This window comes from Nycticebus coucang, chromosome 16 (assembly GCF_027406575.1).
Source record: "Nycticebus coucang isolate mNycCou1 chromosome 16, mNycCou1.pri, whole genome shotgun sequence".
Classification (NCBI taxonomy): Eukaryota; Metazoa; Chordata; class Mammalia; order Primates; family Lorisidae; genus Nycticebus; species Nycticebus coucang.
The window spans coordinates 38103937-38131585 of NC_069795.1; the positions used below are offsets into that span (position 1 = coordinate 38103937).

The window sequence follows — 27649 nt, forward strand, 5'->3', positions numbered from 1 at the left end:
TATATATATATATATATATACTTTATTGCTAGTCAACAAATAATATAGTCACTTCATTTGGGAAGTTGAACTATGTAGTACTGTAGTTTGCTATAAGTTTGTTTTATGTACATAAGTATATATTGAATTGCTAGTTAACAAACCATACAGTCACTTCATTTGGGAAGTTAAAGTACATAGTACTAACATACTGATTTAGTAAATTGTGGCTAAAATCTCCTTAGCAACAATACACCACAGTTAAGCTATACATATATATATGTGTGTGTGTGTAAATATATACATATATATTTTTTGAGACAGAGTCTCACTTTGTTTCCCTCAATAGAGTGCCATAGCATCATAGCTCACGTAACCTCCAGCTCCTGGATTCAAGTGATTCTCTTGCCTCAGCCTTCCAAGTAGATGGGACTACAAGTCCCCTCCACAACACCCAGGTATTTTTAGGGACAGGGTGTCACTCTTTCTCAGGCTAGTCTCCAACTCCTGACCTGAACAATCCATTGGTATTTTTATAGAAATAGAAATAACAATCCTAAAACTCATATGAAATCACAAAAGACCCTGAATAAATAGAGCAATCTTGAGCAAAAAGAAGAAAGCTGGAAGCGCCCCAGTAAGTGACTTCAAACTCTATTAAAAATCTGTAGTAAGCAAAATAGATCAGTACTAGCACAAAACAGACACGTTGACCCATTGTTGGCTAAAGAATACATATTGACAGATAAACAGGAAGAATAAGTGCAAGAGATGTATCGTAGAGACTGGGGATGGATTAGTTAATAATGATATGTTGTATTATCGAAAAATTGTAACAGAGCGGATATAGTGTGTTCTGATAACGAAAATGTTAACTATTTGAGGTAATATATTTGTAAGTTTGCTAGAAGTTATCATTCCACAATCTATATGTATTTCAAAACATCATTTTGTTGTTTTCAAATAAGTACATTATATCGTACACTCTACATACATAACATTTTATAAGTCAATGTAAAATGAACAAATTTGAAAGAAACCAGAAACATTGACGACTAGAACAGGATAGAGCAGAAATAAACCCACACATTTATGGTCAACTGATTTTTGATAAAGTTACCAAGAACGCACACTAGAGAAAAAACAGACATCAATACGTGGTGTTGAGAAAAATGGATATCCACATGGAGAAGAATAAAATTAGGCACATCTCTCACCCTACATACTAAATCTGCTAAAAATAAATTAAAGAATTAAATATAAGGCCCGAAGCATAAAACTCCTGAAAGAAAATAGAGGAGAAATTCTCTAAACATTGGCCTAGACAAAGATTTCTTGGCTAAGATCTCAAAAGCTCAGAAAACAAAAGTGAAAACAAAAAACAAAACAAATCAAAAAAAGACAGGATTGCGCCAAACTAAAAAGTTTCTACACAACAAAGAAACAATCAACAGAGTGAAAAGACAACCTATGGAATGGGAGAAAATATTTTTGAACTGTATATCTGGTAGGGATATAATGTCCCAAATATATAAAAAGCTCAAATCAATAGCAAAGAAACAAACAACCCAATTTTAAAACGAGAAAAGGCATAAACTAGACATTTCTCAAAAGAAGACATACAAATGGACAACAGATATATTAAAAATGTTCATCATCACTAATTATCATGAAAATGCAAGTTAAAATTATATGAGATATATCCTGACACATGTTACAAAGGCTATTATGAAAAAGACAAAAAAAAAAAAAGATGTTATCAAAGATGTGGAAAAAAGGGAACCTAGGGTGCGGCATGGTGGCTCTTAGCACTCTGGAAGGTGAGGTGGGAGGATCACTTGAGCTCAGGAGTTTAAGACCAGCCTAAGCAAGAGCAAGACCCCATCTCTATTAAAAATAGAAAAACTAGCCAGGTGTTGTGGTGCGTGCCTGTGATACAAGAATCTTATATTCAGCAACATTGTCTTCCAAGTATAAATGATGCAGACAAAACAGTATTCAATATAAAACAGGAACATATACGTGTGAAGTTTTCTTGAAGAAAAGCTACAGTTAGTTAAGAACTGATTGAAAAATGCTGTGAAAAAATACTAGCAGCAAGAAGATATTGGGCCGGGTGTGGTGGCTCACACCTATAATCCTACTACTCTGGGAGACCGAGGCATGTGGATTGCTTGAGCTCAGGAGTTCAAGACCACACTGAGCAAGTGAAGACGTCGTGGCAGCCACCTGTAGTCCCTGCTACTCAGGAGACTGAAGCAAGAGGATCACATGAGCCCAAGAGTTTGAGGTTGCTGTTAGCTATGATGGCATAGCACTCAACCCCAGGGCAATTGAGAGAGACTCTGTCTCAAAAAAAAAAAAAAAAAAAAAGAAGTTATCATATATAATGGAAGATTTAATAGAAAAACCAAGGCAGAAATAAGAATAATAGAATGGGATATAAATATTACACAGCCTAATAATATAAAAATGAATCAATTAAAAATAATGAAAAGAAAAATAAATATGGATATTGGAATAATCTTGCAATCCAATGGCATCTTTTATTTATTTTATTTTTATTTATTTTTCTTTTTCGAGAGAGAGTCTCAAGCTGTCACCCAGGTAGAGTGCCTGGGCGTCATAGCTCACAGCAACCTCCAACTTGGGTTCAAGTGAGCCTCTTGCCTCAGTTTTTCTATTTTTAGTAGAAATGGTGGGGGGGGTCTCGCTTTTGCTCAGGCTGGTCTCAGACTTGTGAGTTCAAGCAATCCACCTTGCTTGGCCTCCCAGAGTGCTATGATTACAGGCGTGAGTCACCGCGCCTGGCCAAGGGCATCTTTTAAATGACAAATTCAATGACAAAGTATACAGATTTTATACAAAAGTAAACACAAGGAAGATAATAATATTGATTAAAATTGAATGATGAAGATGAGGGAGAGAATGAGGAAGGGAGAGGAAATTATTCTTTTTTGGCTCATGATGAGAAGCTAGAAAGAGTAGACTAAGTTTTTTTTTTTTTTTTTTTTTTTTTTGTAGAGACAGAGTCTCACTGTACCGCCCTCGGGTAGAGTGCCGTGGCGTCACACGGCTCACAGCAACCTCTAAGTCTTGGGCTTACGCGATTCTCTTGCCTCAGCTTCCCAAGCAGCTGGGACTACAGGCGCCCGCCACAACGCCCGGCTATTTTTTTTTGGTTGCAGTTTGGCCGGGGCTGGGTTTGAACCCGCCACCCTCGGTATATGGGGCCGGCGCCCTACTCACTGAGCCACAGGCGCCGCCCTAGACTAAGTTTCTTTAAACAAAATTCTTATTACAAAAATAGCACTAAAAATCATTCAAAAATATCAGAAGATCTAGATAAAATCAAAGTAAAAATCTGACTTAAATTAAATATATAAATGAACACAAACACACATAAGCAATATTACAGCACATAGCAGAGATTATCACATTACAGTCAAGAAAAAGGAGGAAAAGGCAGAGGAGGAAAAGAAAGGAGAGGATGTGGAGGAAGAGGAAGCAGAGAAAAAAGAAAGAAATAGCTCTCTAAAGATAATATATTATGCTTATGCTTTGATAAATAATAGGAAATAGTTCAATATTTCCCACCGTCCATGACTTTCAGGGCAGATTTTCTCTGTTGCAGTTATAGTTAAATATCTCCCCTGGTAAGTGCATTATGTGATGCAAAATTATTAGGCGGAATAGAAGTGAATACTGAAGGCTATATATCAATGATGAATTTGCGGAATTGAAAATATTTCACCCTAATATAGTCTCTCCTAGAATTAATTATTTAATCCGTACTTCATCATTATTATAAAGAAGAATTGGGTTGGGAAGGGGCAGGGAGAACAAGTAGGTTATACCATGATTAAAGCATCGAGTGAGTAGTAGCAAGTAAGTGTGTAAAGTGTGTATTTTACTTTAATTATTTAGCATATCTGATTACAGAATCTATAATCTTTTCTGTAGTTCAAAAGAAACTAAAATATTAGCTGCTCTATGAAGCCTGAGTGTTTGCTTATTTGTTCTTATTTGATTTTATTTATTTGCTTTGTTTTATTTTCAGTCATTGCTGTATCTTGACTCCGAACCTGGAACACGGTAGGTGTTCATTAAGAGTTGCTGAGTGAAATATTATTTTGAGGAAACACATGAGGAGCCCTTTATTAGTATTGTTTCCTGAGCAAAAGGGAAAGAAAACATCATGTTAAAAATGCCATGTTCATAGTAGTTTTTCCATCAAATGAAAACACAGGCAGTTGTGAAATCAACATGGAAAAGCATTTCACAAAAAAAAAAAAAAAAAAAAAAACACAATCAGCCATAAACGTGAGAAAAAATTGTATTCAGTGTTTATGGAGGTGGTAAAAATTAAAACTATACTGAGTACTATTTCATCCAAAAGACTGATGAAAATAGCTGCCACTGTATACACATTTTTGTTTATGATATCCCCAAATTGAAGAAATATTCATATTTTCCCATAATTTCAGGACTTTTGATAGCTATTGCTAAGTTCCCAATTTATTTATATTCCCACAAGCAGTTAAGTGAGAATACATCCCTCCCCACAGCATTCCCCGGGCAACTGCAAATTGTGTGTTTTTTTTAAGAAAAACTATTTTCAGGCAATATAGTTAAGTAAATGATATCTGGTCATTAGTTGGTTACAAGCAAGTCCAGGCAGTGCTTGCTGCACACTCCCTCTCAGTGCTCTCTGGCTGCCCCAGGAGAGGCTCTGGGAAGGCCAGTACCATGACAGGTGTGCTCTGGAAATCCTTGGGACCTGGCTGCCTCCTCCTCAATATTACAGGATCTATCAGACAGCCTGGGGACCCCAAGAGGGACTAGTGAGGGACAGCCCTCTTTAGAGTAACGTCAAGCAAAGGTCTGGATTCCAAGCTGCTGCAGAGCCTTCCCACCAAGGCAGTATCTAGATGTACTGTGGGAGCAGGACTGCCACAGAGATGCTGGAACTACAGAGCTGCCAACCTACAATGCAGGCCTGGAAGATCTGGGTGCCCTGAGCCCAGCGACTCACAGAGGCCAGGCTGCCTGAAACCTTGGGGCCCCGACCTTGCAGTGTCTCCAGGAAGCAGGACATGGAGTCAAGAAAGTTTACTCTGGATCCTTGAGATTTAATGTTCTTCGCCACTTGTGTTTTGGACCTACTGGGGATCTGTTACTCCTTAATAATTCTCTATGTTTTCCCTTTTGGAATGGTAATGTATACTTTATATCTATACCACCACTGTATCTTGCAAGTGGATAACCTATTTTAACAGGCACACAAATGAAACTTTGGACTTTGAATCTGTGGCAGAATGACTGACTTTAAGGCATATCTAGTTTTAAACTCATCTCTGAAAGTGATATAGGTGTTGAGAAAGTTACATTGTCCCAAACTGCTCAGAGCACCCTGGAAATGTAGGGAAATAAATGGACTCTTTGTTGAGTGATACTGTCTGTCAAAAGAGTAAATGCTTTTGTAATTTATATAAACATTAAAGTAGATCTTATGAAATAATGTGATGTGTAAAACAGTAATGTATTTAAAATAATCTTATGAGAACAATATTGGCTATAATAATTAGAAAGCTAGTGGAAAAGTGAAGTAAACTTCCAGTAAAAAAGAAATTAAACAGTTGTATACCAAGGGAGTGGAGGGGTCAGGGTCCATTCATTCTTGCATGTCCCTTATACCCCCCTCCCACCACTGGTTTGTGACTTTCAGTAAAGGCCATGTCTGGCTTGCAACCTTTAATACAAGCTGATGTCAATGCAAGGGTTTATGCAATGTATCTTTTATATAAACCTTAGAAATACAATAGCTAGATACATTTGAAAGTTTAATTAGGAAAAGAGAATTTAAAAGTGAAGAAACATTGTAATTTTCTAAATTAACTAAAACAAGCAAATATAAAAATAAACGTAGATTCATCAAGAGTATTAATAACTGAAACTAAAATTATGTTGAAAACATGCAAAATATTCCTAGCATGCACTTAAAGGTACTATATATAGTGTTCTAAAATCAATATGGATTTTGTTTTGTTCTTAAGGAATTACTGGCACATATAAAAGTATTTACTTTTTTTCATATAATAGATATAAAATTCTGGATTTGTAGCTATTTCAGTCTTCCAATTCTCATTCACTGATTTAATCGCAATTAACCCAATTAATCAAAACACAATGTGTTCTAGGTCATCAACTGTCTTCATATGAGAATTGAGTACATAGGATTCTTGCTTCTCCATTCTTGGGATGATTTACTAAGAATAATGTGTTCCACACCTTTTGGGGCAGGACACAATTACAAGAGGGACTTTACCTAACAAATGCAATCAATGTAACCTAGGTTTTGTACCCTCAAGGAATCCCCAACAATAACAACAACAAAAAACACAATGTGTTTCAGTGGAAATCATTTTATTTTTTACATTGCCTTGTTTCCCTATCCTTTGAATTTTCTAAACACATTACCTGTGAAGAAAGCTATAAATAAAGAATATTTGAATTGGGATCTATTGACTTATAAGGTATAAAACAATCTAACTTCCTCAAGGTTCTCTAAGGAGGCCTAACATATACACTTTCTCATAGAAACTTACCAAAATGTAGTAGTTGCACAGGGGAAGTAAGACAAAAGTCAAAGTAGAAACATATTTAGAAGCTAATACAGAACGAGGGCAAGATATACTACAAAATACTATGGAGGAAAGGAAAAAGAAATCACTGGAAATCACTTTAAAGAAATCACTTTAAAAATATGCATGTAATAGGGTCAGTAAAGTTGATAAATTGACTACCAGTGGGATAAAAGCGAGACTCCCAGCAATACAGGCAATATAGCAACAAGAAGTCACAAATACAGAGGGTGCCAAAAGAAAACATATATACATTTTAAGAAAAGAAAAAAAGCGTTGAAATTGTATACTCAATGTGTACTGATAACAAAAGATAATACAAGTCACATTTGAGTAACACTTGCAATTGCAAAAGTCAACGGTGACTTGAGTATTACAATTTTAATATACGTTTTTTCCTTTCTTAAAATGTTTATATATGTATATGTATATATTTAATAGACACCCTCCGTATATTAGAGAGTATGGCTAACGTAAGCCCCCCCCTCCCCAAAAAAAAAACTAAGGAAGAAGGTGCATCAACAATAGTTAGCAGAATTACTTCTTAGCACAGCTAAAGGAAGCAGGAATAAAAATCATAATTTAAGGTTAGGTAACTTTAACAAAATGCTGAGTAGGAATGCAGAGAACATTTGAAAATTGTTATAAATGTCTTAAGTGCTATTTTAAGGAAATGAAAATACGATTATATAGTTCTTTAATTTCAAAGGGAATAATTGAGAAAATAAAAGTAGAAGAAATTTCTGATAAAACAAATTGCAAAACAGTGAATCTCTCTCAAAAGCTATTTGCTCTGAAATGTTACAACTTTGAAATGAGCATAATGATCATTAAAGATTAACAATTCAAAGAAACACTTTTTTTTCTAATTCAAAGCTTATAACAAAAAAAATAAAACCTTAATGGAAGCTATATAGAAATAAATGTCAACACGCATTTAGGAACTTTAAGAAGGAAACATTGTAAAATAAACTCAAGATTCAGCAAAATAGCACATATTATTTTTTAAATTATTATCATGTTAATGAAGTGGTTTTTCCCATTCAGAGTCTAGCCTGCATACAAGGGAGGAAACAGGAGAACATATTTAAGCACATGTGGGAAAGAGGATATGTTGTGTAAGTTCTGATGCAGTCTTTCAAGGTAAGCATAATTATAATTAAGGTTAATTTCATCTGTACATAAACAACGTATATTTTAACTCACAACACACAAGTGAGATCATTCTTTCTCATTGTGAGTAAATCTAAAACAAAGTAGAAACCATTAGAGGACAATATCTGATAAATACACTGCCTTATATTTATTTATAGACATATATATAGTAGAGACTATATATATATAGTCAACTATATAGTTTTTCTATACCCTGCATTCTGGGCAGGTTAGCAAGTGTATACCCAAATGAAACTATCCAACTATCCATTTAACCATAAAACTGAAAGAAAATTCAACATATATTATTCAGGCTTTGTTAAATGCCTTGTAAATTTGAGATGTTAAATATCAATTGCAACTAATAAGAATCTCTTTAAGATGGGATGGAAACCTTCTTTTTCTTTTTACAGATCTATATGACAGATCACAAAAACAGTTAGACTTTTAATCATGAAAAATGGTTGTAATTAAATATACTTTGTGAGCGCATTAAAAATCTATTTTATCCAAGATAGCAAAGGTACAGTTACGTAAAAATTTAGGAGACTCAGAATCTGAGTGGTAGTGTTTGGTTGTCTACTTTCATTTCTTAGAAATATTTCAAGTACTAATCTAATCTTCAAACACCTAGAAATACCACACAAATTTTAAAGCCTGTTGTAATGTTGCTATCTGATATAATGGCTGTCTGCAGTGGTTGCTGTAAAATTCCACTTGAAAAAAGATTTGTTAGAAGATCTTTTGAAATGGTTTGAAGGAATATTTATTTTAATATTATTAGCTCTTCCAAGAAAAAATTTAATGTTATAAAACATAATTTTATGGAAATATTTTGTTGCACTGTAACATCCTGATTTCTGGCAAGAGAATGGACTTCCCAACAAAAATAGAGACTTCTTCCATTTTTTATTTTATTTTAGTTTTATTTTCTAATTTTTTTTTTGTTTGTTTTGAGACAGAGTCTTACTTTCTCCCTGGGTAGAGTGCTGTGACATCATAGCTCACAGCAACCTCAAACTCTCGGGTTCAAGGGATTCTTTTGCCTCAGCCTCCCAAGCAGCTGGGACTACATGCGCCCACCACAATGCCCAGCTATTTTTAGAGAGGAGGTCTCACTCTTGTTCACACTGGTCTCAAACCTGTGAGCTCAGGCAATCTACCCACCTCAGCTTCCCAAGTGCTAGGACTTCTTCCAATTTTTTACTATAAATTCCTTTACCTCAAATCCATTCCATTTTGAAGACATTGTTGACTACACTTCCCCAATGTGTTAATTTAGGAGATAGTGGCAAGTAAAAAAAGATTATGGAAATAATGGGAAAAAATTCCTTTCACTCATTCTTTTCTTTGAAACCACCATTCAGATATTGAACATTCTCTATCAGTTTTCTAAATCAAAAGAGATACAGGGAGAGGATCTATTTTATTAATATGAAGATAATTCTGACTCTGCTTCATTTTTGACCATGTTTTAATCTGATCAGGTTGCTATAACAAAATACCATAAATCGGGAGGCATTGAAACAATAGGAATTTATGTCTCACAGTTGTGGAGACTGGGAAGTCTAAGGCAACAACCAATGCGATTTCTGGGGAGATCTAACAATCTGGTTCTAGAAAATGCCTTCTCACTATGTCCTCAGATGCTGGAAGTGGCAAATGAGCTTTCAAAATCTCTTTTATAAGGACACTAATTCCATTCATGAGGGCTCTACCTTCATTACATAATTATCTCCCAAAGGTTCCACCACCTTTTTTTTTTTTGCAGTTTTTGGCCAGGCTGAGGTTTGAACCCACCACCTCCTACATATGGAGCTGGAGCCCTTCTCCTTTGAGCCACAGGAGCAGGAGTGCCCACCACCTCTTAATCCCAACACCTTGAGGATTGGGATTTCAGAATATGAATGGAGGGGTGTAAACATTGCAGCCACCCACTGTGATGCTATTAGAAGGAGTTTTAAAATAAGGAGTAAAGAATCTTAGGAGAGGATGTGAAAGAGACCAGTAGGACTAACATTTCACAATTCATCATCGTTTTGATTTCTCTTCCATGAAAACAAACTGTATCTACCCTGCTCAGTTTATTCTCTATTTCTCATATTCATCATTTCCCCAAAATAACTATAAAAGTTTCAAGTCTTATGGCCTGAGCCACTTTCCACCAACTCCTAGGTCACCAGCCCCCATTCTAGTTAAAAGTAGGTACTGGGTGTAAGCGTTATAAGCAGTTGCCAGAAACTGAGGACACCTGATTCTCGCATTAGAGCCGCACTAAGAAAAAATGGATTTTGTGACATCCAAAACGCTTCACAATGTATTATTTTAGAAAAGATTGTTGTATGTGACCATTTTTCTAGTGCCTTCAGTTACAACATTGTTCTTCAGGGACATTTATTAATTAAAATAGATAACATGAACTAACTTGGAAGATTGACTGTTACGTGGAACACTGCAATTTATATGGGAGACACATGTCCATACTTAAAAAAATATATTATTAAAGTTATTTGTTTGGGGGATGGTAGAGTTTTACTACATTCCAAGTTGCATGACTATTGAGAGAGCTCCATTGCTGTCACACTCCCAGCATTTTCCATCCCTTTGCTCTCCACTCCATGGAATTTGGGGGAAATAAGTTGAGCCTGCTCAACTCTCTCAAGTCCTGCCTTCATTTTTCTCTGGAGACTCCTTCAAGGTTTTGCTTCTCTATGTACAGTACTATGTAGCTATAGTAATCATATCCTATGTAGCTATAGCTAATCATATCCTTCTACACACACACACACACACACACACCCCTAACAAGCTACTTCCTATGTCTTGTTAGTATTGAGGTTACTATTTTTGTTTCCAACTGCCTATTTATTTTATTTCTCAATTTGTTTAGAATCCAAGTCGAAAAAGAAAAATGACAGATACTGAGTCCCTCAAAGCCCCCCCCCACCACCACCAAATGGGTTCAGAATTAACATTGAGATACAAGACAAAAGATTATAGTTTGGAGGAAAATAGAAAGTAGAGAAGATTTGGTAAGACTGGCACATGTGGCTTTGAGCTTTGTGCTCTAGGGTATCTTGACCTTCCATGTGTGGCCGCTTATATTGGAACTCATGAGTATTTACAGTGATGCTATTGGCTTTTAAGTTCTGTGCACTGGGCAGGAGGTTTTAGCATACAGGATATCTTGGCAGACGACAGCTTCATGAGAGGATTAGCATAAGCAACAGCACAGGCTGCATGGGCCTCAGCAAAAGCCATGGGTGGCCTTGGACAAACATGGGGAACTTTAGGACACAGACTGCCATATCTTCATCTCAAACTAAACTCAGAATATATGTTATGGCATCCAGTTCCTCAGCAGATGCTGACAGATCACAGAGGCCTTAGTAAACAGGCACAGCTGAGACAAATATACATTACAGGGAAAAGAGTGTCTTTACAATCTATTTAGGCGCTGGTTGGCAGAACAATCTTTGCTGCTTTAAAACTACAGCTGAGTTACACAGGTGCAAGGAGCACTATGGAGGTTCTAGCTTTAATTTATGAGTTTCAGAACTAAGAAGCTACCATAAGCTTGCAGAAAATGCAATATTTATAATATTAAAGTGTTGGAAAGATTATGGCTTATAGATTCTTATTAGGCTACTTGAGGCACAGCATCAGAAACATCAACAGCAGCTTCAGCTGCAGAAGGTGGCTTTTTAGCTGAAACCAAAACTGAAGGTTAAACACTTTACAGGGAAACAAATGGAACTGTTGCTCAAGTCAGTAGTGGAGAGCCAGAAACACAGGCTCAAAATGGAAATTGCAAGTAATACAGTAAACACAATTCTATGATTAATTGTTTGGTAAGAGTGACTTTTACATATTGCAGAAGATTTTTAGAGACATAGCAGGAAATGGATGATCTTTTTGATCCAGGGAGACTAAATTTATAATTTACTACTGTGTCTCTCTCTTTCCATTTTAACACTGAACCTCCACTATGGTTACTTATAACATGAAAAAAGAATTCTGAGAACAAAATTTTTCCAAGGATAGACTGTCTAGATGTGGTGGATAGCTTCTGATGCTTGGGTCCTATAATAAAACATTATGTGTACTAACTCTTTAGGCTCTATAAAAGTGAGACACATCGTAAGTGGTATGAAGGTGGTACAACTCAGAAGGCTCTGAAGAACCACTTGCCTTCTCATGAAAGATTATTTTGATTACAGTTACATAAAAAGCAAATTTCAGGCATTGAGATCCATCTGAGATTGAACATAATAAGAGGTAGCATTGAGAAATTTTTACATTAATTTATTGGAAATAAAATATGGCAAGAGCAATAATCATTTCAATTTAGACTTTAATTTCTCTGATTTTTAACATTTTAATACATTAATTTGTGAGGAGGTTTATTCTTTGTGACTTTAATTCTCCTTTAAAAATTTATAATTGGAGGTAGGTTATATTTGAATCTGGGACATATCTTTGTTGCTGGGTGTAGGAGACCGAGCACCAGGCTTGTAGAAGCGGCCACCAGTTCTTGAGGGAGTCCCTGAGATCAGGACAGTCTCTGAGCCAGCATGGAGATGTTTTGCAGCCCAGAGACAAGCCCTCAAGCAACTGCATGCTTTAATAAGATAAGATCGGTAGCTCATTAGCAAGCAGGTGTTAGAACTTGAATATTGGCGGCGCCTGTGGCTCAGTGAGCAGGGCACCCACCGGCCCCATATACCGAGGGTGGCGGGTTCAAACCCGGCCCCGGCCAAACTGCAACAAAAAAATAGCTGGGCATTGTGACCGGCGCCTGTAGTCCCAGCTGCTCGGGAGGCTGAGGCAGGAGAATTGCCTAAGCCCAGGAGTTGGAGGTTGCTGTGAGCTGTGTGACGCCACAGCACTCTACTGAGGGCGATAAAGTGAAACTGTCTTTAAAAAAAAAAAAAAAAAAAAAGAACTTGAATATTTGTGACTCAACAGGGTGGGAGTCGAGCCCCTGGGGAAAGAGCTTATAGTGATCATTAAGCATGTAGCTCCAGTACTTGGGCCCCCCCACACCTGTTGTATACTGTTTCAATAAAAGGCCACTACAGAGGTTACTCCAGGCTTCCCTGCACCTATGGGAAGTCCACCTCTTGGAAGCATTGTGTTTCTAATCTGTGTCCCAGCTGTTTCTTTCACCCAGTGATGGGTGCCACAGAGGGCACCAACAAAGGTAACGGGGTGCCATAGAGGTACCGACAGCCGGCATTTTATTGCGGTATCTTTACGTACATTATGTTCTTGGCTATGTACATTGCCTTCAAGTTAATGATAGGGCTGAAATAGACCATATTGAACTAAGTGAATGCATAATGTTTGCAATGGGAAATAGAACTGGGAAGAATTATTTATCTTTACTATAGTGAAGATTTAGATTTGACATAATTAATATTGTGTTTTCATCTATTTGCATTCCTTAGTGATCCCAGGAGCGTAACAAAAGTGTAGACTTAGGATTGGGAGCCTGGCATCCTAAAGGTGGAATCAGAACTGTCCAGAATGACTGTCAATCTTTCCCTCAAAGGAGGACAGCCAACAACCTATTTGGCTATAGAAATAATAAAGAAGGGCGGCGCCTGTGGCTCAAGGAGTAGGGCGCCGGTCCCATATGCCGGAGGTGGTGGGTTCAAACCTGTCCCCAGCCAAAAAAAAAAAAAAAAGAAATAATAAAGAAGTCCACTTAGTGAAAGAACAACAACAATAAAATCAAAACCAAGTCAAACTAAACTGTGTCATAATGATATTAGGAAGAGCACATCTTTTTTCTAAAGTTTTCTTTCTGTGGAGAAGCCTCAATTACCATGAAACTCTTGGCCTCTCTCTAACTAAAGGGAAATGTTGTGTGTATCTGGTAGTTTTGAAATACTATTTATGACACAATTTGCTTCCTTTTTTTCCATCTTGGTACTGAAAGAAATGCTCACAGAAAAAAGACATTTCCTTTTGTTGATGGTTTTATTCAAACTAAGTCTTACCCGGACTGCCACTGCTTCTCCCTACCACCTCCCCACGTCTCTCCTTGGAAAGACCAGCCTTTGATAGAGAAGTACATTGGATGGTGTGTGTAAGTCTGTGAAAATCTGGGGTTTAATTGGCTTGCCCCCTTGACTAAAAAAAAACTTGTTTCATTTATCATTCGACAGGTATTTACCTCACATTTTGCACTTCAGTGCCTTGATTCATCAACATTTTTGGAACACGAGTGGTGATTAAAAATTATTTCTTATTCCCCTATCCATAGACACAAAATTTTACAATCCAAGAAATTAAGTTTAGGTTGCTAAAAATCAGCTATGAGTCTACAATGCCTCCTACATTGAAAGCCAGCAGAAAAGGCAACTTTAGCAGCAGGCTGTTTCTTCCAAATCACATGGTAGCTGTGAGAAAAATTCACTCTCATTTAAATCAGGGTATCTCAGCATTTAGAGAATGATGTGATCAGTCTTATACAGAATTATGCAGACATGGAAAAAATATTAGTCCATATTTAAATAGATACAAGTAAACATAATTTTAGATACCAAGTTACACTGACTCTGATATTTCTTAAATTCATGTTGAAAAAGAAAGCTGATCATCTTCATGGGAGAATTTGTTAGAACTATCAAATTAGAATTTTTGGTTGAATTTTTATCAGAAATTGTCTATAAATTATTTAAAACACAGGATTTTTATTGTTTTGGAAGATGTTTGGAAGGACCAAAGGAGTATTAAAAAAAAAACAAAACTGTTTTCTTGCAAAGAACACGGGGTAGGGAAAAAAAATGTGTCTACAGTTTTTGGAATGCAGACCCATCATGAAAGCACAGGACCTAGTTTATGAGTTAGAAGGACAATATGTACTATAGCAATAATAGGAAGACAAGTGGGAAAATGAAAAATATAGACGCCTTGTGTGCCTAAGGAAAGACATTGACATTTTCAAATGATATTTGATAATGCCATTTCTGTAAGTATGTTTTAAGTACAGAAACCTTTTGCATGAAAAACCCATGGAAATTTTCATGGGTAGCCTTGAAAGACAACTAAGAAATCTTTCAAAAATAATATTGGTTTTCACTTTATGGAGTGAATACTCAGATATTCTAATGTATGTGAAGGCAAAGTATTAGTCTACTCTTCTAGCAACTTCTAGTCTAATTTTCTCCTTTGAATCCTCCACAAGGTTTTTTTTTTTTTTTTTTTTTTTTAGCACGTGGATCTAGCCATGGTGCTGATTTCCTTCTCAGTAGGACTTTCACACTGTGGCCTCTGTGTACATGGAATAAAGCATATTCTGTAGTAATAATAATCTTATATCTTTCGTTGATGGGTTTCTTGAAGGAGAATAAAAGAAATTGAAAGACCCAAAATATGAAGTAAAATTGTCTAGCATTTACTATATTTATCACTTGATCAAGTTATTTAAACTTCCTGAGATTGTTTATAAAACAAGAGTGATGATGGATATATGTTAAGAGTTTATGATTACATGTGGTATTACAAAAGCAGCTTACCTATAAAAAAGTGTCATAATAAATGTCAGATCTATCCTTTCCTGTGGTCATTTACTGAAAAACTAGTGTTTTATTCATTACCAACTTGTAGAGATCTGGATGGCTTCATTCTCATACTACTTGCTGAGATAGTCAATCATGTAAACTTGATAGTAAGTGAGACATTTTTAGAATACATCATTTTTTAAACTTTCAAAATATATTGTTACAATCTGCATACGATCTTTCATTTTTTAGGTGGATTTACGATGATAGAGATATTTTAGATACATTTTGCCAAAACTATCCAGTGAATAAACAATACCCAATGGGACTACAACAATGCATGTGTGGAAACATGCCATCCATAGCATTTGGCTGTTGTGCATCAACAAGTATTTTGTTCTATTACTCTCTTTCAATTTAAAACGCTCTCTAACCTTAGACAAATCATTAACTTCTTTATGTGTTTCTGTAATATATTGCATCAATTTTTTTTTAAAAAAAGGTGTTTGGTTAAAATTATGTGTACACATTCATTCAATTCAGGCACAAACCAAAATAACACAATCACAATAAAAATGTAAGCATGGATGTAGAATTTCCTGGATCCCAAACTTCATTTTCTAACTGAGGGCCTAGAACGACCAAAATCCTTAAACTTTTTTTTTTTCCTCTCTGTGAACAAAAGCCACCTAGGAATCCATACATAAAATGTATTTGGTGGATTATCAAGTTCTGCTGCTTTTGTACTATATTTGGCATCTTTTTCTAAGCAATGAACTTCCTAAATTTCTGTTTTCGTATTGCTCAGAACTTTTCTTTGGGGTTTCAAGTATATATTTCTCTTCTCCGATCTGACTTTCAGAACCCTGGTCACTCTATATCTTGCCTATAAAACTCTTCAGTATATATTTTCCAGCCTTCCTGAACTAAATATTTGCTCTGCAAGCAATCCCATATGATGTAGAGAGCTTGAAAGCTAACTGCATTTCACTCAAGTCTAAGTTGTCCAAATCCTAAAAAATAATAAACCCTCTGGAGTACCAAATAGGGTAGTTCAAGATTGGAATTCATATGACTTGTGTGTGTGAGTGTGTGTATGCATGAGTGCGTGTGTGCGGTAAAGATTTAGATAATGCAATTAAGAACACAGTCAATGTGACATTGAGTTCGTTCAAGTTGCTTTGATCTTAGAAGCCCAAACTAGAATTTCAAATGGGCTTGACAAATTAGAGAAGTCATACATGGAAAACTGTATGGAATTTAATAGGGATAAGTGCAGGGTGGTACACGAGGGAAGACAACTAAGTATGCATGCAATAAGCACAGGAGTAACTCTAAGCCATTCTGGAAAAAAATGTGAAACTAAGACGAAAAGCCAGAAATTAATCAGCATTTAACTGTTGTTAATTTTCAAGAGCTGATATGACACTTAGATACATAGTATTATCAGCTATCATAGAGAGGCAGAGAAGTAATCTTTTGGCTCTGTAAAATCTGAGGATAATCCTCTTCTAAATTTTGCCAGTAGTGAGAACTTTATTACTGCACTATGTTTATTTGCTCCATAACTATTTATTGAGACCCTACTGAGCAGTGTGCGAAGTGCTAAAGACTATCATTTACCACTTCATTCTAATTAGCATGGGTAAGTAATAACATGCATATCCATATAAATGCCCCTTGTATCATATTTTATAATTTTTTTCCTTTGGATTATGTTGTGGATCTCTATGACATTTTGTTCGTCCAGGATCTTTTCCTTTTATAAATTACCTCCCCTGCCCAGTAAGATAATTTGGTTAAAGATCCATACCTTCACTGTCATTGCCCAATCTAACAGAATGAGTCAAGGAAACATAATCAGAATCAAAGGTCATCTATCTAAGTCATTCCAGGATTCTAGTTAGAGTTATAAAGAAATAGCCCTTCTCTTTTTCTGGAACCATTTAATGTAAATATGAGTTAAGCCAGAAATTTGTTGATCCTCTTTGCTTCCCTGTGTGGAGAACCTGCTGAGATTTTAACTAATTTAAGAGAAATAAGAGTTCAGAGTTGAATGAAAAAAGGTACAATCCTAATAATATTACGGAGTCCGTAGATCAAAATGTATTCTTTCCCTCAACTGAGGAATTTCTTTTTCTCTTTTCCTTAGGCTAATTTGATTTGGATTTATGTTACTTGCAACTAAAGTGTTTAGACTAATAAACTCTTCAGTTTAATTCATTCTTGATTATAGCACGTATTAATAGACCACGGTGTAAGGTAATACTCAAAGTAAGAATGTGTTCTTCCTTCTCAACACCCATACTAAGAAAATGGGTGGTTTTGGCCGGGCACGGTGGCTCACGCCTGTAATCCCAGGAGTCTGGGAGGCCAAGGCAGGTGGATTGCCTGAGCTCACAGGTTCGAGACCAGCCTGAGCAAGAACGAGACCCCCTGCCTCTAAAAATAGCTGGGTATTGTGGCAAGTGCCTGTAGTCCCAGCTACTTGGGAGGCTGAGGCAAGAAAGTCACTTGAGCCCAAGAATTGAGTTGCTGTGAGCTATGACACCATCGCACTCTACCAAGGCAACAAAGTGAGACTCTGTCTTTAAAAAAAAAAGGAAGAAAATGAGTGGTTTTACTACCAATATTATGAGAAAGAGGCATATTAATAGCAAACTAATCAAAATACATTAGGTAGCACCTTGGTCTTTCTGAGAGGTAAATCTTATTTTCCCTAAAATTTAATGTTTTAAATTCAGAATTTGGATCTTGAAAATATGATAGGGAAAATTAATGCCAACATAATCCTCATCAAATGAAAGGGGTGATGAGGGAGGTGCCTGTGGCTCAAAGGAGTAGGGCACCGGCCCCATATACTGGAGGTGGTGGGTTCAAGCCCAGCCCCAGCCAAAAACAAACAAAAAAAAAACAAAAAAACAAAAAACCCTGAAAGGGGTGATGATTAATTTTATGTATCAACTTGACTGGGTCATAGGATACCCAAATATTTGGTTGTATTTTTGTATCTGGATGTGAATATATTTCTGGATGAGATTAACATCTGAATCAATAGACTGAGTGAAGTAGATTGCCTTCTCCAGTATGGTGGGACTCATCCAACACATTGAGATGGTTTGATAAAAGGGAAATTAAGAAAGAATCTTCTGTATATACTGAACTGTTTTCAAACTGGGTCATTGACCATTTCCCATTTTTAAACTTGGACTCAGACTATATATTAGTTAAAGTTCTCCAGAAAAACAGAACCAACAGGAGATTTTTTTTTTTTAATGAGATTTCATTACTATGGAGGCTGAGAAGACCGACCATGTGTCCTCTGCCAGCTGGATAACAAAGAAAGTTGGTGGTGCAAGTCTGTACGTCTGAAGACCTGAAAAGAAGTGGTGAGGGGTAGAGAGTAGGGGTACATCTCAGAGTCCAAAGGCCTAAGAAGCAGAGGCTTTGTTACCCGAGGGCAGAAAGAAGGGGTGGCCCAGTTCATGGAGGGTAAGGAAGAGAGAGGAGGAGGGAGAGAGAATATTTACTATTCCTCTACCTTTTTGTTCTATTTGGGCCCTCAATGGATTAGATGATGCCTGCCCACGTTGATAAGAGTGGCTCTTCTTTACTCAGTCTACTGATTCAAATCCTAATATCTTTCAGAAATGTGTTCACAGATATACTCAGAAATAATGTTTTACTAGATAATCTTGGCACTCCTTAGACCTGTCAAGTTGACATACAAAATAAACTATCACAGACTCAGTATCCCTGAGTCTTCAGCTTGCTTATGCCATTCTTGGAACTTCTCAGCCTCCATAACTGTGTAAGCCAATTCCTTGTATAAAGTTCTTGCTAGAGATATAATTCAAAACAGTCCTGTTTCTCTGGAGAACTCAGATTGATACATATTTTGATACTACAGACAGTTCTATCCAGTAGAACTTTCTGTGATGATGGAAGTGTTCTCTCTCTGTGCTGTCCAATGCAACAGTCACTTAAAATTTGATTAGCATGCCCAAGAAGCATAAGTTTTAATTTACTTTATTTTTAATTAATTTAAATCAAAATTTAAATAGCCACTCATGCTTAACGCCTGCCTAGTAAGCAGTATAGCTCTAAAAAACAAGCCATATTTTTAAAGCCATACTATAACTTTTATATTACTTTGCAGATTTATTTCTATTTTCCTCTGTTCTTTTAAATAATTATTTGTTTGCTACTTCAAGATGTTTTGTTGTTTTTCCTTTTATTTTTACTAAGGAACAAAATAGATGCTCCTTGGACATATAGATAAAATTGATTGCTTAAATAGTGAAATATAAGGTAGTTTAATTTGCCTTAGATTTATTAAGAATTGAGAAAAATCATAGTGTCCTTTACAATTCCTCTAACTCAGCTATGTGAGTTACCAACACAACTTCTTTTATTTAGTCAATCTGGGTCAAAAAAACAGGATCCCTAGTTGGTCTCAGTATTTTTAGTCTGGCCTGACTTATTCGATAGAAGAATTTTATAATGTTTCTAATCAGAATTCTATTAAATATTATTGCAAATACAAAGAATCTCTTAAACCACAGAAATACAAAGATCCACACCAAATACTGTAAAAGATGCTTTAAAAATGCACACATCACCTCTAGTACCAGCTACTTGGGAGGCTGAGGCAAGAGAATTGTGGAAGCCCAGAGTTTGATATTTCTGTGAGCAGGGTTGTCACAGCACTCTACCGAGGGCAACATAGTGAGACTCTATCTCAAAGCAAAAAAAAAAAAAAACTATAGTCATCAATAAGTGACTATAGTTATTCTTGTCTATTTGCAAGAATAGAGTGAGACTCTCTCAAAAGAGTGACTATAGTTATTCTTGTCTATTTACAAGATAGATTGAGACTCTATCTCAAAAAAAAAAAACTATAGTCATCAAAAAGTGACTATAGTTATTCTTGTCTATTTACTCCACACTATTTGTTACTTAAAAAAAAATCAGGAATAGTTAACAAATGGTCAGCAGTATTTATGTATGGAGAATGGAATCACTAATGTATTTTATTTTTATCAACCCATATGGATTTATTTTGTAAATAAAAGTCTAAGTGGATTTTTTTAAACGCTGAACTTTTTGTTTGAGTGGTTGCACTAGAGAAGAATTAGATTATTTACTTAGGGAAATGACGTCCTAGAAAAAGACACAAAGAGTAAGGGTAAAGGAAGATGAATTTGTACAAGTTAAACCATAGAAGAGAAAGCTTTGACTGGATATACGCATTTCTTCAATAAACAGTATTTAGTGATTACTGTTCCTTTTGTATTTGCTGAAAATTCAGTAGACAAGCCATAGTCTCTGCATTTTTACAATTTACATTTAGGTGGGGAGAAAAAAACAATATATACATAACAAATGGTATAAGTTCAGGTTTACAAAAGGCATAAAGAAAAATAAAATTAGAATCATGAAGGATGACTCCAGGAAGTAGGAACGAAGAGTAAGAGAATTATCGGTGGATGTCTTGCTGAGAATGTCACATTTGAGCAAACTATTTGGTGAAGTAAGGAAATATATGATGATATCAAATAAGAGAGTTCCAGATAAAAGAAAAACTCCTTGTACAAAAACCATGTGGCAGGTATAAAATTGGTTTGACTTGCTATAAAGTCATTGTCTTGAGAGTATTTTTTAGTTGTTTATTTGTTTATTGTGGTTTTTAATGAAATCCATTTTGAAGATAATTATGTCCAAGGGTTGAGAGTCATTTTCAAGATGTTTCTATCTTTGGTCATTTACAAAACTTATTTTATTTTATTACGTTATGTTACCTTTTATTATGTTACGTTATGTTTTGCTATGTTATGTTATGTTATGTTATGTTTGTTATTTTAGTTTTTGAGACAGAGTCTGACTCTGTTGCTCTGGGTAGAGTGCTCTGGCATCATAGCTCACAGCAACCTCAAACTCTTAGACTCAAGCAATCTTCTTGCTTCAGCTTCCTCAGTAGCTGGGACTACAGACGCTTGTCATAATGCTGGACTAATTTTTCTATTTTTGGTAGAGATGGTGTCTCATTTTTGCTAAGGCTGGTCTCCAACTCCTGAGCTAAGGGGATCCACCCTGCTGGGCCTCCCAGAGTGCCAGGATTAGAGGTGTGAGCCACTGGACCTGGCCCAGAACGTCTATTTTAAATATTACCTGCTTTTAAACTCCAGGATCATATGGCCATCTATAAAATAGGGTCAATATTTACTTGCCCAAGTGAAAATGTAGAGAAAGGAACTATCCCTCTTGATGAGTTTTAGAAAGTATGTGATGGCCACATATCTTAGATCATTTAGATTAAATCATTGTGGAGCTAGAAATTACATTACTTACTATCATGAGGTCATTTTCACTCTCTATATTGTGACTGCGTATTTTAAACTGAAAATGAGAGAATGTGGAGATATTGATCATATTGCTACTTGATATATCCATATAAAAAGGGCAGAAATAGCTTACCTTGAGGTTGTAAATTTCTATCAATAAATATCTGTGAATTTCTTTTCTTTACTTTTATATACTATCATCCACCTCAGTTGAAATTCTACTGATGAGACATTTGGAGTGAGGTGAGATAAAATAATAGGTCACAATACTGAAGATGGACACTGAATTCTTTGTAAATAGTAGCAAAATGCTAAGTTAAAACGCATTTAAATATATATGATATATTTAAATTATATTATTAAATATATTATTATTATATATTTATGATATATATATGATATATATCATATATATTATATTAAATATATATGATATATAAACTGTCATATGTAACATGAATAACACATAAATGACATATATTAATAATACTATATGCCATGTATTTTACTAATATACTATAGACTATACCTATGAATTCTTAATATCTCTGCAACACAGGTAGCTCACCTCATATAAAAAATGCTAGTGAGCAAGCAGAATGACAATCGATGTTTCTAGTATTCAATACACTTATTTTCTTTCATAATGGTATACATTTTCACGAGCCATAAAATTTCTTTTTATAGGTCAATTTACTGTGAGAGTCAAATTAGCATGGATTTCTAGATTTTTAGTACTGGAGATCTATAATATGTGTAACAGTATATTTTAAATGTTTATATATTTCACCTAAACTTAATATTTTAAAAGAGAAATATAAATGTTCTAACCAACCATGTGAAATTCCAAGAAATGTATCTAGAGTGATAAAAGTGACATTTAGTAGTTCCCTCATTTTCATTTAAATATTTTTTGTCACAATTAAAATTGTGAAAACAATTTACTTTGCTCCTAGTAGAGAAAAAAAAAAGCATAAATATCACAATCATGATAAATTTCAATTCTTTCAACTACAGTAGAAATAATCACGAGATGTAAGCTCAGTTTGGCCTCCTCTGTGGTAAATACCTTAAAAGAACCCTAATATCTACAGTACTATTGAAAGAAGGGGTTATCACCTCATCCTATGATAATATAAGTGAAGAGCACCATCGTATTTAAGGCAGAAAAAAATTATGATCTATCATTTTATAGGAAAATATATACTAAATGAATGGGGATTTAAAGTCTTGAGTTCTTCCCATTTTATACTTCTTTCAAAATACAAAATTAAATATTTAAAATACTTTGCCATGAAGCAAAAGAGATTACAAGGCTTAATTATAAGGAAGGTAAAGGAAATTTACCAAACAGTTTTGATATGTAAGACTATTTCATATAGGGTCACATGAATAGACGTCATCTTTTGGTAATTAACAGTAAACATAAATTAACATAATTAATTAAAGTTAATTATGTTAATTTATGTTAACTGACACACAAATGATATATGTGGACAATAATAAACCTAAAAATATGAGAGGAAGATTTTTAATTGCATTCTTAGAGTTGTTGAAAATTTCAGAAATTATTCCTACAATAACACATCTATACCATTTTGACATGTCATATTTTTCTAAAATACTGAAAGATCTCACAATCACTGAGCTATGATATTTTAAAATTAATTTATTAATAGCATCTATTATGAGAAAAGACTAGTTAAAATTAGAACACTATCTAATTTTTTGTACATGCATATGACATCATTTACACAAATGGCCAGAGCTCACACTTTTATGTTTTTTCCCCTAGAACTGTAAAACCCCCTCTTCCAGTCCCCTGGGTGTGTGGAGAAAAGAGTGTCCTTTATTACATGAAAATTTATGACTCTTACTATAATCAATTTTTCAACCCCTTTTTTAAAAACTATCTAATTAAATTAATTAATTGTTCCATAGTTTATTGGGAAGAGTTACTTTGTGTGGTGATGAGAAGGGGATTCCTATACTCCTGAAAATAATAATTTACCAAAGAATCGCTAGGCCTTTTAGTGTCCTCCTTCCCATAGAATATACAGTGAAGTTCTTACTGGGAGCAAACATGTGGCAAAAACAGTGTTAAAAGACCAGTGCTTCCAAATTTTGTGTGCTTGTCAATCACTCTGGAATGTTGTTACAATGAAGATTCTGATTCAGTTAGATAACGGGGTAGGACTTGAGATTCTGCAGTTCTAATAGTTTCAAAGTGGTGCTAGGGCTATTGATAGGAGAACCATATATCCAACAGCAAGGCTACAGACTATTTCAATATAGAAATATAATTGCTCTAATAGTTATTAACAAGAATAAAACATGATCTATTTCAGAGTATCAATCACAAATGCTGAGATATTCATATTCAAATGGTGCATTTTCTGGAATGTAACAATCTTAATGATTTTTTTTTTTTTAAGCTCTGTGTATTTTAGGAGTAAGCACATCCAGATTCTTCATATTATACTTGAGGACACTGAGAGGTCAGGGAAGTTGAAAATATGGCCAAGGTCATACAGCTAGATGTTCAATGTGCACTAGAACCAAGGAACCCTTACCACTATTTCAATTAAAAAAAAAATCCTAACTTCTTTGGCATTTCCATTTATTATATTCCCCTTGACACAAAACCTAAGCATGAGTCAATAATGATTAGAATTTCACCTTGTGATGCTGACAATAGTTTAAATGATAGCAGTATCCTTGGATTTACTGACTTTTCAAACAGCTAAAACTCACAGTAGGCAACTATCTCCTACAATAACAAGGGTATTCACACATCCTCTTTCTTCAAGAGTACGCTTGCAGCTTTCTTATGGACATTTTGCTCCTTAATTTTGAGAACCTGGAGAGAAAGGTGGGCAAAAAAGTAAATGGGTCATTAGTTAAAAGGCAAGGGTTGAATTTGTAAAAGGTTGTGGCAAAGTAAACAACAAATGGGAAAGAATGAAGGGCATAAATATTGATCTTGCCTCTCATCTTTCCCTCTGTCTTCTTGCTTGCAGGTTTCTATTGTGTAGTCTCTTAAATAAAACCGACTTTATTTATGCTGGGACTGATTTAACACTCCTGAACTAGTCTATCATCTTCTAATTTGGCCCAATTAAAAGCTGGTCATAGGCAAAGCTCTGGGAATTAAGCTCATTTAGAAACACAACTACTGACGAACTTACATCTTGTTCAGGTGTATCTCCTTCCCTAAAGGACGCGTTTCAGGATGATTTTTAGAGGCGGTTCTTTCCAGCTTCTTGGGTCTCTTTGGATGGCCTCTTTAGGTTGCATTCATGAATAAAGTACAGTTTTTCTTTTTTCCATTCCTAAGGCTATTATTGAAATACTTTAAAGAGGCTTGCCTAAGATTTTCTGCTATCCTGAAAAAGAAAAATCCCACCAAACAGCAAGATCCACCATTCATGAAGCACTTACAGACTGCATAGCCCAGCACTAACATGATTGCATTCTCACTTAATCCTTACACCTCTACAGTATTATTATCCCTATTTTTTTTTTTTGAGACAGAGTCTCAAGCTGTCACCCTGAGTAGAGTGCCCTAGTGTCACAGCTCACAGCAACCTCCAACTCTTGGGCTTAAGCGATTCTCTTGCCTCAGCCTCCTAAGTAGCTGGGACTACAGAATTATCCATATTTTGCAGTTGAGGAGGCTTCAGATTTATACACGCAAGTAAATCATCAAACATTATAAAACAAGAAATGACGGATAAGGGATTTGAACCAGGGGTCTGCTTGATCCTAGTGCCAATACCCGCCAAGTTCTACTGAGATTTTTACCTAAAGTAAAATCGTGGAAGCACAACAACAAAAATATTTCCTCCATTTCTCTTTCCTTCTCTGCCGCACAAGTTCTTGTAGGCAGGTAGGTGTTCTCCTCCCTATACTTAGCCTCTCCCACGCACTTTGCAATCTTTCCCTTTTGCTGCTGGGAACGTCAGAGATTGTTGCTGCAGCTGGTGAGTGGGCAGGTGCAGCCACCATCTGCTCTAGGAGTCCAAATGCGCACAAGAACTTCGCACCCAGAACCTCGCCCAGGCACCAAGAATTCCAGAACCTGCTGGGGACACGGCTAACCCCGCCCCCTCGCGGTGGCGATTGGCGGAACCCTTCCTGAGTGCGAAGCACTGATTGATGAAGGTGTTTGTCTCTTTTTCTAGTTAGCTCCAGACAGCTCTAAGGAGGTGAGACCCCCTGGGGATGCGTGAATGGGGGCTTCAGTTCCTCCTGCCCGAAGGGTCCTTGAGAAGCCTGTTTGTTTTTCCCGGCGCTTGTCTCCACCCATCCGTTTCTCTCATTGGCTGAGTTTGGTGGGCGGATATGTTTCCATTGGCTGGGGGGCGGTGTCTGTTCCTGGCCAGGGTGGGGGCGGGGCCAGCGCCGCGCTGAGCTTGCCCTTGTGTCTGGTGCTGGGTAGAGCTGCCGCCGCCGCCGCCGCCGCCGCTGCCGCCGCCGCCGCCGCCACAGCCGCTGCTGCAGCCGAAGCATCCGGGAGCCACCGCCGCCGCCGCTGCTGCAGCTACCGCCACTCACGCTGCTTCCACCGCTGCTACCTCCCCTCCCAGGACCCCGAGACACCCCGAGCGCAAGCGGCTGTGCTGCCTGCTTGCTCTGCCGTTCCCCCCACCCCTCCCCTCGGTGACCTACCCACCCCTTGCAGCCTTCGCTCGCACCTTCTCCGACACCCCGGCATCCCTGCACCACCTGCACGGGCAGCCCCGGCGGGCTCTGGGACTTGCTGTGAGCGCTGAGAGGAAGGCAAGCTCCAAACCCGTGCCTGGCAGACGGGCTGTCGCGGCTGCACCACCAGCAGGAGGAGGCCGAGAAGAAACTATTTCACCCACCCAAACCCCATTCTGCGGGTGCTTCGCCGCCGCCGCTTCTACTGCCGCCGATCCGCGTTCGCGGGTTCGAACACCGCAGCGGCGGGGACGCTGGGTCCAGCGGGCGCCGGGAGAACACCAGCGGAGACCTGAACTCGTGTGCCCCGCTCGCCAGCATCTCTTGCCCACTCGTTCCTTCCCCAGCCCTTTAGAGAAAGGACCATGATTTGGAAACGCAGCGCGGTTCTCCGCTTCTACAGTGTCTGCGGGCTCCTGCTACAAGGTAATCCCCGCCCCGCCGCGGGGAGCATCAACTGGACGCCCATTCCCCATCATCATCATTCCACCCCATATTTCCACTCTTCCCTTTACGGTCCCCCGGTCCTCGGCGATTTCTACCCCCTCCCCCCACTCCCCGGTGCTGCAGGGGGCAGTGGTAGTTTGCACCAGCCCCTCGAATCCCTGGCGCTGGCTCAGCCCAGCCCTCCCAGCAGTCAGCCCCTTACGCGGCACCTTTCGCCTTTTCATTCACCTGAGCTTCCTTCCTCTCTCTCCATCCTTGCCAGCATCCCCCACCCACCCCACGCCTCTTGGCTGGCAACTTGTGTCTTTCTGAACATTCCACCCTCCCCACAACCCCCACCAGCCACCTCCCACAGCATCTCCCTCCATCTCTTGTCGCTTTAACCTCCCCCCTTTTCGGGTCGCCTTTCCCTTTCCCCGTCTTCCCACCATCATCATATCTGTGTGTCTTTAAAAAGTGTGTGAGAGCCTGGGAGCGAGCTCCCGAGACGGCGAGAGCAGCAGCAGCAGCAGCAGCACCGGGCGCATTGCAATCACATCCCGGGGGGAAATGTGTCGTGAGACGTGTCATTCACCTAGAAAGGGAGAGGAGACTCTGTCTGGGGTTTTAAAAAAAGAAAGAAAGAAAGAATAAAAAGGGGAGGAAAGAAAAGAATAAATGAATCAATGAACCAAGAAACGAAAAAAGAGGGAGAAAGAGAGAAATGAAGAGACCAAGCTCACTTTAATAACACATTGACTTTTTATTATTCAGCCTGTGTCATTTCGTTTGTTTCAATGCAGAGGAATATGTGTTCCCAAGCAGTTACTTTATTGCTAGGGGATTTTCGCTTAGATTCTCTACCTCTCTGTCCTCTCGCTGCCGC

General features: G+C 37.2%; 2 protein-coding genes across 3 annotated transcripts in view; both read left to right on the forward strand.

Annotated features, from left to right (window-relative positions):
• The first annotated feature begins 1774 nt into the window (after window positions 1–1774).
• LOC128567396 (uncharacterized) lies at window positions 1775–27391 on the forward strand. The gene is made up of 2 exons (XM_053564605.1): window positions 1775–1799; window positions 26048–27391. Exons 1-2 carry the CDS (start codon window positions 1775–1777, stop codon window positions 26704–26706), a joined length of 684 nt encoding a protein of 227 aa, XP_053420580.1. The 3' UTR covers window positions 26707–27391.
• CADM2 (cell adhesion molecule 2) overlaps window positions 26729–27649 on the forward strand; it is a 1073247-nt gene continuing 1072326 nt past the window's right edge. For both annotated transcript variants that reach the window (XM_053565552.1, XM_053565553.1), the window contains exon 1: window positions 26729–26763. The gene's annotated coding sequence lies outside the window, so the exon portion shown is untranslated. The remainder of the gene's footprint in view (window positions 26764–27649) is intronic.

Bases quoted from the DNA above. Each gene is read 5' to 3' on its own strand.
- LOC128567396 (XM_053564605.1), top strand. From the start codon at position 1,775: ATGGTGGCTCTTAGCACTCTGGAAG. The intron at 1,800-26,047 runs GTGAGGTGGGAG...CGCCGCGCTGAG, and splicing joins GGCTCTTAGCACTCTGGAAG to CTTGCCCTTGTGTCTGGTGC.